Here is a 16,780-nt window from a genome sequence, read left to right as displayed (position 1 = left end):
CCTACATGTCACCTCTGGGGGAAGGGGATCTCCGGGCTTCAGCCCCACAGGGTACACTTGCTAGGGCCTGGGATTGAGTTCCTGAAACCCCCTCTCCACAGGGCTGAGGCCCCAAGCCCCGACAGGTGCCTCCCAGCTCTCAAACTTCTGAAGCGTCATATGGGGCTCAGAGGGTCAGTAAGTTTGGCTACCCCCCATATAATAGGTCAGTGTTAGATATGACTTTTTACCCAAAGATCTTTCATGAACAGGGATGGAGTCCTGGAACACAAAGCCCTAGAACACACAGTGTAGGGTGACCAGATAGCAAGGGTGAAAAATCAGGACAGGGGGTGGGGGTAATTGGCACCTATATAAGACAAAGCCCCAAATATCAGGACCTGTCCCTATAAAAACAGGACATGTGGTCACCCTAGCAGGGTGATCTGAACCTGCAGTTCAATAACATTTCTATTGCTGCTTCCGTCCTACGATGTCAGAGCACTTCAGAAACATTAATTAACTGAGCCTCACAATAGCCTATTCAGGCAGGTAAGGCTCTTCCCTATTTTACAGATGGGAAAATGAGGCACAGAGCATCTAAGATGCATATTTTTAGATTTGGCACCTTGCTTGCCTACTTCGGGGACCTAGTCTGAGACAGGTGGGGCCTGATTTTCAGAGATGTTCAGGGCCCACAACTCACCCTTGGGAACTGCTGCACGCTCAGAGCTTTAGGCTACTCGTTCATTTGCTGAAATACGGATTTAGGAGGAGACCATTGTTTTTAAATGCCTTGGTTACCCTATTCCTGAAATAAAGACAAACCCTGAGCAGGACAGACCAATTAGCTGGTGTAACATACCACGTGGAGAGAGGGGACAGCTGCCTCAGCCCTTCCACGCTGACACAGCGATACAAGGCGCTGTTCGCCCGCTCGCCTGACGGGGTCGGCACAACGCAGCTAATGCCGCTCACTCCCGGCGGTTGAGGCGTGGCCAGACCTATTAAAGCGGCTCCGCTGGAGCGGGGCCGAGGGGCGTGTTCCACAGAGCGGGGATTATGGCGACCTACGTGCAACTGAGCACTAAGGCCAAAATGCCCATCCTGGGGCTGGGTACCTGGCAGGTAATTGCAAAGGCTCTGGCACGTCGGGTACATTGCAGCTGCTCTCTGTCTCAGGCAGCGCTCGGCTCTTCGCGTTTGTTTCTCCTTTTACAAATGCGGCCAAAGTTTCCAGCTGTGTCTGTGCAAAAGGCAGGCGTTTCTTTCCCTCGGGGCTTCCTGCAATGCCAGAGGCCAGTTAGTTCCCCTTTTGCAAGCTATTTTTGTTTATGTTGCTAGCGAGATCTGGATGTCATTGTGAAGTCCAATTTCCTGGTAGGCGTTTGGTTTTCTCGCGCTCAATGCCTGGCCCTTATATGGATTTAGGAGCCCAGCAGCGTTTCAGCTGCTCTTCTAACAAAGTCAATAAAAGGCTAATGAGCAGCAGTTGTAGGAATCGGGCTTTGTTCTAGATGCTTAGATTCTGCAGCTACTTGTGAGCATAAAATGTTGGTTTAAGACTAAAATGGAGCCAGCAGTGAGACAACACATCTAGTTGAAAGACTTTAAAAATTCGGGTTTTCAAAGGGTCCCTGGCCCCTGGTAGCAAATTTTGGGATATATTTTACTTAAATACAAAGTTGATCATAATGGTCCTTTCTGGCCTTAGATTCTATGAAGGCATGACAACTGGCATTCTTGGTATTTCTTTCTTGATCTTTAGATCCCAAGTGCAAAATGTAGGTCAACTTCTGAGTTCAGTCACAGACGTTTAAATCCATAATAGCTCTGTTGGCATTGATGGAGTTATTCTGAATTTACAGTGATGTAATTGAGAAAAGAAACCCATCCTGTCTGTATAAATGGAGCCCTTCCTCCTTTTTAATTCCTTTTTTTCCCTTCAGTCCAGGGTTTATGATGTCACTTGCTTTCATGGTGACAAATTGGGACTGCAATTACAAGAATCGCTCTTACCAGGGGAGTGTGTTTATGTACAAAAATCTATTAAAACAATGTTAAAGCTGGCAATGTAATCACACAGAGAACAAGCAAAGATCACCCAGTGTGTACATTGTTTTAGAACAGTTTTATGCACAGTAAAAAAGAGCTCATAGTTATAGGAAAATAGTTGCAGTTTCTACTTATTATATTGTATTGATGGCCAGTATTCTGCACTACTCAGTATTGTGTGGTCATGTGACGAAAGACCCTCTTCAGATGTACACTAATGCAGAGACAAAGTTAACATTGCTGTAGGAACATTCAGAGTTGTTGAAGTCTATCATCTCTGCCCAACATCTGTTACTTTTAGCTGCATAATTATCAACATGTAGAGCAGAGGTTCTCAAGCTGTGCGCTGTGGATAACTGCCTGGGCAGTGGGCACACATAGTCCTTGTTCCACCTGCTGGATCATGCTAAAAAGTTTAAAATATTACAGACTTTCCTAGTGTTCACCTTCTACTTAAGCAAGTGCTGTTTACCACAGGGTGATTATGAAGTAGCCAGTGCGAAGGGAGATTGATCCATATGATTGCAAAGCTTGTGAGGCAAGGGGAGTGTCCCCAAGAGAATCTCTGTATTAAAATGTGGTCTGTGCTATGAAGAAGCTTGAAAATACATGTCTTAGAGATTATAAAAAGAGCTATGGCATAGGTATATTGTGGTAACAATAACTAACTGCCATTCTTTCTGTGAATAATACAAAATAGATAACCTATACCATCTGGTTAATTTAATCAAATAAGTGTTTTATTTGTAAGGAATCCATTCCAGCAAGAAACTGAATGCATCTCTGCAGGTCAAAGAGGCAGAGTTATTGACTGAGCTAAAGGAGAACCTGTTTCTTCTGCGTTTGATCCTGAAATGTGTAGAGCACTTGCCACTTCTGTTGATTTCAAATTTGACTAGACAAAATTTGAAGTGAGGACAGAGAAAAAAAAATCTTTCTACCTTCTCATCCATTCCAAGGGCAGTCTTTATGCACTTGCAGTAAAAAAAAAGTACAGCATTGAATAGTCTTATCATATGTATCACTTATCTGGCCCTGAGCATATATTAAATGAAGTTACACAATTGGGGAGCAAATAACCAAAGAGGCCCAGCAGCATTTGGATTTGAGGCTTTCAAAGCCATCTAGGGAATTCAGCCACACAGCACCCATTAACTCCAATGCAACTAATAAAAATATCAACGTTGTGCATCTAGAAGAGAGAGCTGTTAGGCAAGTCCTCCCCCAACCACCTTTCACTCCCATGACTCCAGAAACATGTGCATGAACTGTGGGAAATTGGGAATAATATTTTTGCAAGATTACATCTTGCAAGCAGGACTAATGCTAGACACAGTACCATCTTAGGCTTCTGCTACCTGGTAGTGCATGTGGGGAGAGGGTTGTGGGGGTACTTAAGGGAGCAACCTCCCCCCAAAAAGTTGTCCCAACTGATAGGGAGGGTGGCTGATCTGGGCTAGGCTTGTAGTAGCAAAGGGGTATCCCCACAAAGCTATCCTGGTTGGTGTGTGTGTGTAGGGGGGAGGTCGGAGAAGGTAGAGGGAGGGGCAGGTAGGCAAGAGCTACCCCCATACATAGATCTGATGGTGGTTGTGTAGCCTACATATAATGCTGGATATAGTTACAGAGCCAGGAATCCAACACTATTTTCAAACTAGAAACTGACCCTTCCAACTGGGGTTCTCTGAATCACTCTTGCTTTGTGTTTCACACTTTCCTCTGGATTCCGTCCCATACAACAAAACCCTGAGTAGTTTTATGCTCTGTATAAGTACAGATCACAGGAAAAATTCCCAGGTACAGAAGCACATTCAAAATGGTGATTAGTCTGATCTAGTTGGCATGCCATTGGATTAGCAAACCCCCTCTATGGTCAGTTTGAACCACTCTCCTATCTGGAAACGTTGGTGTTTTACAGGTGTTCATTTTGTTTTCAGGCTCCTCCAGGGAAGGTGGAAGAAGCAGTGAAGTTTGCCATCGATGTTGGATACCGCCACTTCGACTGTGCCTATTTGTACAAGAATGAGAGTGAAATAGGGGATGGGATCCAGCAGAAAATCAAGGAAGGGGTTGTGAAGCGGGAAGATCTTTTTGTTGTCAGTAAGGTACAACCCTGGCTACAGGAATTGTATCATGGGGTGATGGGGCAAATCAGTTAGTTACATGGAGAGAGATGGAGCTCAACAGACAGCCTATGCTCTACGGGTAAAATGACCGAGGGAATAATCCTCTTCACCCCTACTGTCAGTTTTATGCTTCTGTCTTTCTAGCAAGGCAGGGAGAGGGGTAAAATCAAGGAAAATGGGATTCCTGTAATTCTGTTGTCTGGAACAGGATCTTCCATAAAATTCATCCATTATTTGCAATGGGAGAAGAACCGTCCTGGGAACATATTGACAACTCGGAGAAGGGTAGCGTGTACACCATGATCATATTAATTTCTCCTGATCTGCAAATTTTGAGTCTTTGCTATTTTAAGGCTTTTCCCCCAAGAAGCATGGTAGGAAAAACAAGAAATTAAAGTCTCTAGGTCAAATTCAGAGGCAATGCTTAAGTTAACTTTTTTTTTTTTAAGACCTACTTACTGATGTGTAAGGAAGCCTAAATTATTGGAACGAATGAAATGCAATGCAATGAAAACCTGGAATAAGGTGTAAATTAAAGTTGGGGGGCCTATTATAACTTTTACTTTTCTATTTAATTGCCTTAATTGCTCTACTTTTCCTCTTCTGGCCCACTGACATATGAGCTAAACCAACTTAGATCACCTCTGCGCTCCTCTCTGAATTTGTTCCTCTGCCTAAAACCAGTTTTTAGTAGAGCAGGAAATTTGTGGGTATTTGTATTTTAATTTTCTGGAGAAAATTTTGTTTGTCAACAAAACAAATAAAATGTTGGTTATTTTTGTTTTGTTTTGGGGGTCTTTTGAGGTGAGGAAGGTTAGAGGGTGGTAAAAAACCAAAAACATCTTACTAGAAGATGGAAATTGTTACTAGGAATTTTTCGTTTCTAGTTTTTTCAATTTAAAAAAAAATGGAAATTTTGACCAAAATAACATTTTTCTCAACTTTTAATTTTGGTCAAAAGCCAGTTTTTCCATCAAAATATTTAAATAAAAGACAAGTTACAACCAGCTCTAGTTTGGGTTCAGGACAGTGATGTGTGGCTTATTGAAGTTTCCAAATACCATATGACAATTCTCTCCTTGTATCTGAGCTTTGGAATTAGGTTATAAAAATCAATAGGCCATACTGACAACTTTAATCACCTTGGAAATGTGGAATTGCCAAAATATATGCAGTTTTTCCCATCTGGGGGTCACATGGCCGGAAACTTGATTCTGTCAATCCCTTTTTATAAATACAAATTCTAGTTGCTTTGTGCTAATACTGTATTTTGAGTTTGGGCTCTATTTTAATCTGCGACTTACAATTTTAGCATCAAGACACATCGATCTGTCTTTGGCATAAGCCATGGAAGCAGAAGGGGTGATGCTCTCAGATCTGTTTCTAGTAGATATAACATAGCCTCTCTCCGGTCAGGAGGATTCTGTAAGGTTTCAGAGTAACTGTCGTGCACTGTTTTCTCCTTCCAGTTGTGGTGCACGTTTCATGAGCGATCCCTTGTGAAGGGGGCATGCCAGAAAAGTCTTGCTGCATTGAAACTGGACTACCTGGACCTCTACCTTATTCATTTTCCTATGGGATTCAAGGTAGTGAGCCTCCTCTAGTTCTTTTCTCCACATCATCCTGAGAGAATCCTTGAGTGCTCAGATGCTAGGCCATGGCCACCATCTAGTCAGCCAAGGAGGACTAGCCTCCTTCTGGAATGCCTCTTTGCCATGCTTTATTCATCTAAATGTTACACTATATAGAGAAACGTGAGGCCACTTCTCTGGCAGAAGAAGGGTGAAGATGAGGTGGAGGCATCTATAGATGTTGCTTCCACAGCATCCAAGCCTCCCGAGACTTAGGAGCACTTGTTGGTTGCTACCAATGCAAGTCACCTACATGGCAAAAGCAAGGCTATACTCCTGTGCATATGGGTATTTAGCTGTCAATTAGCTCTTTAGGAGTTCTGTTTGCTGCATACTATACTTCTCTCTCTAAGGAATAGCAGAACTGTGACTTTACAACATAGAATGCATGGGTTTGGAGTAGGGCATTTCACATCCAAGCTTCTTCAGCTGCAGGGGCAGTGTTGTGTGAATTCCAATTTGGGAGAAAGAACAAGATAAGTTCATGGAGGATAGGTCCGTCAATGGCTATTAGCCAGGATGGGCAGGGATGGTGTCCCTAGCCTCTGTTTGCCAGAAGCCTGGAATGGGCGACAGGGCATGGATCACTTGGTGATTACCTGTTGTTCATTCCCTCTGGGGCATTTGGCACTGGCCACTGTTGGAAGACAGGATGCTGGGCTAGATGGACCTTTGGTCTAACCCAGTATGGCCATTCTTATGTTCTTAATTAGTCTATTTAGAGTGATTATCAGTGGAAGAAGCAAGTCACAGAATTAACCATAATTTTTTGGAATGAATACCAGGGCTGGAATGAAACTTGTTACATAAAGAATAAGGGACTTCCCTCTCCTCTCTTTAGACTTATTAAGCTAATTACTTGAACAAAGGTTACTATTTCCCCTTTATTAGCCCCAAGTCAAGTCACCATATGCAGTATGGTCCTGATTCAGCAAGGTACTTAAATAGGTGCATAATTTTAAGCGCATTGATTTAAAGTTTTGCATGTGCTTAAGTTCCTTGTTGAATTGGGGCCTATGTATCCATTTTGTCTTGCTGGTAGAATTTGGGTATCCCAGCTCTGAAAACAAATCTCTTTAAACTTTCTGTCTTGATATGACAGGCTGGTGAGGAGACGCATCCTGTAGATGACAACGGTATGATTGTCCCCAGTAACACTGATATTCTGGACACGTGGAAGGTAAAAATTCCCTCTTCGTGCTTACACACCAGAAGTTGAGTAGAAGGCTGCATGCCTGTAATGGTGGGGGCTGCAGTGTTGTTCATATTACGGTTTGGAGAGATGTATTCTGCTTTGGGATGCTCACAGGGTCTTTGCATTACTAGGAATTCAAGGTTTCCAAATGTTCTTCATTCAGAGCTATCTACCCCTTATTCCCTTTGGGTGGCATGATTCTATGTCTGTTGCTGTTACCCACAGTCTAGGAGGTGTAGTGGCTCTGCGAATGCCATTTTCCCCATAATGGTAGGCTGAGCATTGTGGAAAAGAAAATGTGATCGCCTATCTGTGTAGCTTGAGGCTCAGCTCTGTGCTCTTTATGTCTCTTTCTTGTCAGGTCAAAAACGGAGTGATTTATTAACCTCTGTGCTCCTATGAGATGGCATAAAAAGACAGTGTCCTAAAAGGATGAGGTTTGGCTCTCATGAGGAAAGGGTGGGCTGGGCTGGATGTGATGGTGGGATTGACTCTGGGGAACAGACATGCTTAATGTGAACAGTTAATTCATAGATGCAAAGATTTTAAGGCCAGACATGACCACTAGATCATCTAGTCCAGGGATGGGCAAACTACGGACCGGGGGCTGCATCCGGCCCTCCAGATGTTTTAATCTGGCCCTCAAACTCCCGTTGGGAAGTGGGGTCCGGGGCTTGCCCAGCTCCAGCCGGGGAGCGTGGTCAGGGACTTGCCCCACTCTGCATGGTTCCCGGAAGCAGCCAGCATGTCCCCCCTCTGGCTCCTACGTGTAGGGGCAGCGAGGGGGCTCCGCACACTGCCCCCACCCAAGCACTACCCCCACAGCAGGGGCGGCATCAGTGGACAGGGCAGTGTGCAGAGCCACCTGTCTGCGCCTCCATATAGGAGACGAATGGGGACATGCCGCTGCTTCTGGGAGCCGCTTGAGGTAAGCGCCATCCAGAGCCTGCACCCGACCCCCTCCTACGCCCCACCCCTTGCCCCAGCCCTGATCCCTCTTCTACTCTCTGAACTCCTCAATCCCAGCCCAGAACACCCTCCCTCACTCTGAACTCCTCATTTCTGGCCCCAGCTGGAGCACTCACCCCCTCCCGCATCCCAACCCCCAATTTTGTGAGCATTCATGGCCCGCCATACAATTTCCATACCCAGATGTGGCCCTCAGGCCAAAAAGTTTGCCCACCCCTGCTCTAGTCTGACCTCCTAATTGGTTTATCAGTTAATGTGGTAAAGGAAAAAGGCTAAACTGGCAATAGTACTAGCTCCTGAACATGACTGGATTACTTTGTCCCCTTAGGCTATGGAAGAGCTGGTGGATGCAGGTCTGGTGAAAGCCATTGGAATCTCCAACTTTAACCACAAACAGATTGAGAGAATCTTAACTAAACCTGGTTTAAAATTCAAGCCTGCCAACAACCAGGTAAGGTATTTATTCCTGCTGGTTTCTGCTGAACATAGTGTAAAGACTGGGTTACATATGCTTGCACTGAACTTAAGGAATTTGGAATTCAGCAAAATACTGAAAACTCAGGAACATCTGTCGACGTTGCAGTTCAGTTAGTGAGTATTACTGTTGAATGACCATCCTAACTTGCATCCCAGTAGTCATGTGGCATCTAGACTCACCTGATACACCTCGTAGCAGCATGTGCAGAATATAGAATCTTTCACAACCCCATGAAATGCTGTAAGCGGTTTCACTCCTCATCATCGCACAGCCAGGTATCCGAGCCTGACATTGCAGGGGTCTTCATCTCTAGCACCCTCTGGTGGTCACTTTGGCCCTGCAATGGCCTGATCTGTTTCTGTCTGCATCTTCTGTGGCCCAGCCCAGTTACCTCTTAAGTATTGTCCCTTTCCAGGTAATGAAAGGACAAACTGAAAATCCAAATAAACATCTAAACAAATGATAGTTCTGCCCCTCTTGGGTGATGCTGCAGTTAACTCCCTTTGCCCTACTTTCAGACTCTGTGACGTTCTATGTTTTGTAAGCTGAGCACTGCTACCCAGGACTTTTCCCTGGAAGGCTCTTCTTTGCAGCAGGTTTCCTCATTGCCTCTTCTCCCAGGGACCTTCCTACTTCAACCTGCCTTCATCCAGCCCTTCCTACCAACAGGGCTGCCCGGGGGGAGGGGGGGGGCAAATGGGGCAGTTTGCCCCAGGCCCTACAGGGGCCTCCACAAGAATATAGTATTCTATAGTATTGCAACTTTTTTTTATGGAAGGGGTCCCTGAAATTGCTTTGCCCCAGGCCCCCTGAATCCTCTGGGCAGCTCTGCCTACCAACAGAAGCTCCCTTTAACTGAGTTCTCCTCTGGCCTATGTAGTTCTCTGACCCTTTCACTCACAGCTGGGATCAATAGTTGTAATTAAGTCACCAGATCAAGATAATCAGGGAGTTAACTGCTACCTCACAGACAAGGCAGAACCCAACTCCCCTTTAAAGGGCCAGCCAGTCTATGACAGATGTCTTAAACATCAAGGAGTTCTAGAACACTGATACATTTGAGCCTACAAAATATACCCACTGATTTAAGCCCACTAAAGTTGATTTATATTTTTCCCTGACTTGTGCAGTTTTTTCCAAGGTGCCAAAAAACAAACAAACCCCAAAACAGATTTCTGTCTTTAAACTATGGCTGATGAAAGTTCCTCTGCTTAATGCAGTACGCTGGGCAATAGCATTCATGAGCGTTTCAGAGTCTTAAAGCTATACCTCTAATTTTATTGTTATCCTTGTGTCATGTCATGGTTCTGCAGTATGATTGGGAAGGGTTCCCATATAATTTCCACCCACCCCCCCAAGTGTTTACAGCTTTATTAAATGACTCCTTTGGCTGAATGTGTAACTTTAGCGTGGTCTAAGCGTAGGGGGGGAGGGGCTGTATTTGTAGACACAGCACTGTAACCATAAAGTTGTATGACCATTGAGATTGCCAGTTGAACGTGCCAAGTTAACACCAGCTCCTGCAGCATAATCTATAAGCATGAATAAACATGGGAATCCATACTCACGTGAACAGTGCCATTGACATCAATGGGACTACCTGCACGAGGTAAGACCTGCATGATCAGGCCAAAGACTTTTCCTTTTTACCTTTGAACGTATGGGGGGGGTCTTGCTCAGCCAGTTTCCTGTGACTTCAGAAGGCAGGATAAAGGATTTGGTAACTACTCCATTTGGCTTTTTAGTTATGGAGCATAATAAGCCGTTTCACTTTGCCCAACACCTTTTTTAAACATAAACTTAAACTGTTTTAAAGCAATTTGTTTTTTTAATAATGTTGTTGTCTAATATTATGTAGCTAGAGTGCCCAAACGTCCCAATCAGGATTAGGTTCCCACTGTGGTTGGTGCATTACATCTACACTAAAAAGATACGGATTCTGCCCTGAAGTATTTACAATCTAAGAAATACTTTTAAATGATGCACTGCTCTTGTAGAAGTATATGCATGCTTTACAGGCTGCATTATTTGAATGTGCAATCAGTATATGAAAGGAGATTGAGAACTATATTAATGTAAATTTAAGGCGTTAAAACAACAAGTTGGGAAATCTCCAAGTTCCGGTTTCTACGACGACAATTACTCTGCCATGTTGCCCATATACAAAGCATTAAAGCATTAGATGTATACCTGCCCTAGCAAAATTCTACTCACCATGGTGAGTAACTTTTGTGTGATGGGCAAGTAGACTATTATCAGGTTTTCATCATCATCATCATGATAAAAGAAGGAAGAACAATTTTGTGGTTAATTCACTGAACAGTGACTTTGTAGACCCTGGTCTGCTACAGACTTCCTTCATGACCTTGGGCAAGTCACTTACCCTTGTTTCCCCATTTTACAGAGGGGATAATAGTACTTTGTATATCTTGTCTATTTGGACTGGAAGCGCTTCAGGGCAGATACTGTCCCTATTTTGTACAGAACCTAGCACCATGTGGCTCTGATATAGGTTCAGGCCTCTAGTCTGGGGTTCTCAAACTTCATTGCACTGTGACCCCCTTCTGACAACAAAAATTATTACATGATCCCAGGAGTGGGGACCGAAGCCTGAGCCCGCTCGAGTCCCACAGTCCCAGGTGGGAGGGCCTGAGATTAAGCCTGAGCCCTGCTGCCCAGGCATGGGGGGCCAAAGCCGAAGCCCAAGGGCTTCAGCCCCAGTTGGGGGCCTAAAACCTGAGACCTGCCACCCAGGGCTGAAGCCCTTGGGCTTTGCCTTCGGCCCTAGGTGGAGGGGCTTGGGCTTTGGCATCAGGCCCCAGCAAGTCTAATGCCAGCCCTGGCAACCCCATTAAAAAGGGGTTGCGACACACTTTGGGGTCCCAATCCACAGTTTGAGAACTGCTGCTCTAGCTGCTACTGTAGTGCAAATAAAATCAACAGCAAGGCACGTAGATTTTTAGTGTGTGAGATGTTCTGCAAGACTTCTTTATACCATAGGCATACAAATGGCTCCAAAGGTAGTCATAGGGTCTGTATTCTCTGGAGCGCTAGCAGTACAGTCTGCCACTGGGTGAACCTGTGTGTCCTTGTGCCTGCAGATTGAGTGCCATCCATACCTCACCCAGGAGAAGCTGATTAATTATTGCCAATCCAAAGGGATCTCTGTGACCGCATACAGTCCCCTTGGCTCTCCTGACAGGCCCTGGTAAGAATGCTTGGCAGCCTCTCTTCTTGGAAGCATTTTAGAGTATGTATGTCTCTCAAATCATTGAAGAAAGTTGAATGACCAATGCAGTTACAATTGATACGTATTTCTGTTGCTATATTGCAAATCCTCCTGTGAAATGTATCCTGCAAGGGATGGTAGTCTACCATTAACCTACTGACAGTTCTTATCCTTCCCCCCCCCCCTCCCACCCCCCTTTTTTTTCTTTTTATAGGGCCAAGCCAGGGGACCCTACTCTTCTAGAGGACCCTAAGATTAAAGAGATTGCCGTTAAACACAGCAAAACCTCTGCTCAGGTACATTGGAGTCACAGCACTGTTTGTTGCCTCCTTTATAATAAATTGCCTTGCACCAACATTGCACTCTTCTACAGATACTCTGCCATCCTTACACAGTGACTCTTTAGAATGTCTTATTTTAAACGTACCTCAGTTTTGAAGGAGGGGGATTATCAGAACAAACAGTTCAGTCTGGGAACAGGAAGGACTTGGCAAGGAACAGGGAGTGCCTGTCATTAGCACAGATTATTGCTGACCAGCCTTAAAGATGGGCCTTTGGGTGCCCTCCAGAAAGTGCCATGTTGATCATATGAACTTAATGATGAAAGGGGCTGTGGAAAAAATCAAATGTGCTTCAGCCAAATCACCCTATGAATCTTTGATCCATCCAAATTATTTTTCGTGAACGCCTCAGTGTTTCTCTATTGACTAAAACTAGCAGGTGTTTGTTTTCCAGAATTCAATGTTTGTGAACAGTTGAGGAAAATTTCTCATGGCTGCTCAGTTTGACAATGTTTGTACTTCTTAGTATTTTCTGTTCATAAACACTCTTACAAATGTGTGTTTGGTTTTTTTTGTTTTGTTTTTTTGCTTGTAAGAATGTTTTGAGAGAATGACTCTTCAGACAGATCCTCACACTCACACGCAGTCAGTAGTTGTCAAGCACCAATCATGAAGTAGCTTGAAAAACAGGGTGAATTTTTTTTCCCAAAAATGCTTCCTGAAAAATTCATCCCTTTTTTCTGTTGAAGATGTCAAAGTTGGGAGTCTTAGCTGTTCCTCGTTCAGTTCTGAAGACTAGAAGGGGCCTCTATGATCATCTGAACCCCTGTATAACACAGGCCATGGGGGTCACTGAGGACATCCTCTTTTCCAAAAACTTCTTACCCGAGCAGGGAGCAGAAACAATGACATTGCAAACAATTCATAGTTGACTTGAGCAGCTTGCAAACACACTACAGGATGCAATTTCTTTGCACAAACCATCTGAGGAATACTTCTGAACAATGAATACATTTGCAGAAACTGGAATTGGTTTGTAACCCCAGGAAAAAAAAGTGCTACATTTCTAGAAAACTTATTTAGAACAATACACCCCACCCCACCACCCCCAAAAAAACCCTCCAAAAAGCCCTTGACCAGCTCTACTAGTAACTGGTAGCTTCAGTGTCATCAGAATTCCTGTTCTTTACTCTCAGGTTCTGATCCGGTTTCATATCCAGAGGAATGTGGCAGTCATTCCCAAGTCTGACAAACCACACCATATTGAGGAGAACTTTAAGGTAAGGTTTCAAATAAGACTATTGCTACACCTATCCATTACATCTTCATATTTTCTCATTAACCCATATTACATTTGATGGGAGCAAGAGAAGGGGCAGAGAGGTGGAAAGATCCTTCAATATTTCAGTATTCAGTACTCCATTTTTAGTTGTGTTCATGCTGTGAGTGAAAATTAAAGTGAACTTGCATTTTTGTTAATTCACTTCGCTCCTGGTTTTAAATTTAAACTCTCACATCTTATTTGTCATACCACATTTCCAAGTCTCTTAATTTTAAGCTTTAATTCTACTCTTATGCAGCTAGAGTTAAACCTAATTTAATACCTACTTCTTATATTGTGCTTTTCAGCAGTAGATCTCAAAATGCTTTGCAAGAGTGGTCAGACTCATTATCCACCTGTTTATAGATGGGGAAACTGAGGGTGATGAAGTGACTTGCCCCAGGTCACCCAGCAGGCCAGTGGCAGAACTGAGAATAGAGCTGTGCTCTACCCACTGGGATGCATTATCTTTAAGTAATTTTAATATGAGTAGACTTAAAAACACACATGGACAAATGTGTGAAATGATTAGGCGTATTTAGTTGAGAGGCGAGGACTTAAAAAGGGCTATTATGGCACTAGAATGGTTGATATAATAAAGATCAGTTGGCACGAGCATCTAATATAAGAACATGACAGGCATAACTTCTACCATGCATAAATTAACAGTGGAATGCAGTGCCACAACACATCCTTGACACCAAAACCTTAGTAGGCTCAAGCATTCTGGCTGCCTAAAACATCAGCTGTACAGGACAGGCTAAAAATGCATTAGCACCATAATCACTTATGCTTTGGGGTATAATACTACCAATAATTGATGGGCATTGAAAAGAGGTCGTCTAGGGGGAAGGTTATTCCCTAATTTTCCACCATTGGCTTCCTTGCACCTTCTTCTGAAGCATCTAGCACTGATCACTGTTGGGGGACTGCTACCCTGATTTCAATGTTTATATTTATAAAAAGGGAGGGGAAATCCCAGCAAAACTTAGCAGGCGATGGGTCTGATCATGTAAACTCTGAGAGGAAAACTGCATAACTTTGCTAAGGGGCCACAGTCTGCCTGCAAGCCTCTTTCTCCCAGTGGAGACAAGTTACTCGCCTGAGGACTGCCCTGGAAGTCAGTGGGACAATAAGTGAGTAGGTGCCACACAAGTCATCCTTCTGGGACTAGACCTGCTTACCCAGCAGCCCACTGACTTCAGTGGAAATACTCATGGGAGTAAAGAGGTACTCTGGCCTTAGAATCTAAGGTCTCTTTCCATTGCATGTTGCCGAAGTCATTGGACTTCCTTTTAGTTGTTCTGGGTAGAACTTCTGGAAGCAGGGCCGGCTCTAACTTTTTTTTGCCGCCCCAAGCAGCAAAAAAAAGCACCACCCCACCGTAACACCCCCCCCACTGAGTGCCGCCAAACAACCGCCGCCCCCCCGCCGCGCTGCTGAACCCCCCCCCCCTGCAGAGCGCCGCCGAACACCTCCACCCCCCGCGCAGCGCTGCACTCCTGAAGCCCCCCCCGCTGTGCAGCGTTGCCCCCTGCCACCCCAAGATTGGCCGCCCCTTACCAGGTGCCGCCCCAAGCATGTGCTTGGTTGCCTGGTGCCTGGAGCCGGCCCTGTCTGGAAGCTTGTCATATGAGCAGTTACAGATGAAAGGTGTCCATGTCCTGTCCTAGTGCTAAGTATTCCACTCTATCTGAAGTGAGGGTAGCTGGTGTAATTATGCTTCAGTGGAATTTTTGGTCACCTAATATGGTACAATTCACCCCAGCTCTAAGTTATAGCTGCCTTATCTTTACTTTAGGTGCACTTAATTTCCAGCTGCTTACAGACCTAACTGAAAACACTTTCCTTTCAGGTGTTTGACTTTGAATTGACTAATGAGGAGATGGAAACCATCCTCAGCTTTAACAGGAATTGGAGGATTGTTGAAATGCTCAAGTAGGCTGCTTTTCTTCTGAATCCTACAGAATGCCAAAAATCCCACTCATTGCTTACTATTGCTTTTAAAGGCAAGGCAGGGTCTCGCTCTCCTTGAGGAAGGGAAAGCAGGCAGGACCCTAGATTTTAAATCGTGGGCTTTGGATAATTAGACAAACCTTAGACTCTGCCTACACTACAAAATTATGTCCATATAGGTCACATCAGCATACGGCCACTGCAGTGGCTATTAAATTGCGCGTGTGTGTGTGCATACTTGACTCTATCAGCACTTCGCATTCTCCCTAGCAGCGCTTGTATTGTCAGTGTGGGACATGGCTCTTGAAAGCCAGGAACAGTCAACAAAGGCAATGCAGTGTGTCTACTGACACTGCATTGATGTAATTACATTGATCGTCCATGTACACTGCTTGGGGAGGTGGTGGTGTTAAATCGGCAGAGAGAGGCATTTAAATTTGGCTCCCACTGACATAAGTGAAGGCACTTCCACAGCTAGGTTGAGACAAGGCATCTTACATTGACCTAACCCAGTAATGTAGACCAGGCCTTAGAATGACTGATGTCAAGAGGAAGATAATCCCTACATAATCCCCTCTGTCTTGGCAATATGTTCCAAATACCTAAATTTAATGACTGCTCCAGCAAGCAATGTTCCTCTAAGGTAGAAGTGCTATGGAAGGAATGGCTGGGAGGTTCAGAATGCTTTTAATACCTACAGTAGGGACCTCCTTGGTGAACATCTACCTCTGCACTAACAAACCCACCTGTCTTCCTGAGAGAAGGACGTGTGTAGTTAGTTTGAATATCAGTAACAACCACTTTTTTTTTTTTTTTTTAGTGCTGTCAATCACAAGGAATATCCATTTGAAGAAGATTATTAAAGCTGGTGTTTCCTTGGCATCTCTGGCTATTAGAGTTGGAGCCTCTTCTGCTCTGATTTGTTCTTCTATACTGATTGTGTCCTTCAACTATTGTCTGCCCTTCTTTTACCATCCTACACAGGGGTTGAAGGAGGAAGGAATGAATATAAAAGCTAAACAAAAAATATTTAACACATTTGGATGGTTACCTTTTTGTCAAAGGGTTGGAGGTACTGCTTTTTGCAAGACTACCCCCCCCAAAAGTTAACTTTCATTCCTCTCTTGTTTACTGGTATATTAAACTCCATTTCCCATCTAGTCACTTGAGGAGGAGTTTAAGGTAGGTTCGCACAAAAGTCAGTGTATTAAGGGATGCTGTATTAACTATGTAACTCTTTATACAGTTACTTGTATGCCTGTTGTCTTATTGTTCCAGCTGGATAATAACTATCCTGTGCCTACTGTATCTAAGACATTAAACAATTCTGAGTACAATTATTTGAATGAGTGTAGAGTTCACTTCACTAAATTGTGCACCAGTAGGCTAGTGCAGTGGTTCTCAACCTTCATTGCAGCGCGATGCCCTTCTGACAACAAAAATTACTTCACAACCTTAGGAGGGGGGAACCAAAGCTGAGCCTACCCAAGCCCCACTGCTCTGGGCTGGAGCCCAAAGCTGAAGCTCAAGGGCTTCAGCCCCCGGCAGGGGGCCTGCAAG

General features: G+C 44.3%; 1 protein-coding gene across 1 annotated transcript; it reads left to right on the top strand.

Annotated features, from left to right (window-relative positions):
* Positions 1-977: 977 nt before the first annotated feature.
* LOC128841196 (aldo-keto reductase family 1 member B1-like) lies at positions 978-16,560 on the top strand. Its single transcript, XM_054036019.1, has 10 exons — positions 978-1,107; positions 3,972-4,139; positions 5,630-5,746; positions 6,894-6,971; positions 8,284-8,406; positions 11,535-11,641; positions 11,877-11,958; positions 13,140-13,223; positions 15,120-15,202; positions 16,041-16,560. The coding sequence occupies exons 1-10, from the start codon at positions 1,042-1,044 to the stop codon at positions 16,081-16,083; spliced, it is 951 nt and encodes a 316-aa protein (XP_053891994.1). The 5' UTR covers positions 978-1,041; the 3' UTR covers positions 16,084-16,560.
* The last annotated feature ends 220 nt before the right edge of the window (positions 16,561-16,780 follow it).

Source organism: Malaclemys terrapin, chromosome 1 (genome assembly GCF_027887155.1).
Source record: "Malaclemys terrapin pileata isolate rMalTer1 chromosome 1, rMalTer1.hap1, whole genome shotgun sequence".
Lineage (NCBI taxonomy): Eukaryota > Metazoa > Chordata > Testudines > Emydidae > Malaclemys > Malaclemys terrapin.
The sequence above is the reverse complement of the archived record's forward strand: the minus strand, read 5'-3'. Positions and strand labels throughout refer to the sequence as shown.

Excerpts from the sequence above, each read along its gene's own strand:
- LOC128841196 (XM_054036019.1), top strand. The coding sequence starts at position 1,042 with ATGGCGACCTACGTGCAACTGAGCACTAAGGCCAAAATGCCCATCCTG. Across the intron at positions 6,972-8,283 it reads ATATTCTGGACACGTGGAAG|GCTATGGAAGAGCTGGTGGA; the intron begins GTAAAAATTCCC and ends TTGTCCCCTTAG. Across the intron at positions 11,642-11,876 it reads GGCTCTCCTGACAGGCCCTG|GGCCAAGCCAGGGGACCCTA; the intron begins GTAAGAATGCTT and ends TTCTTTTTATAG.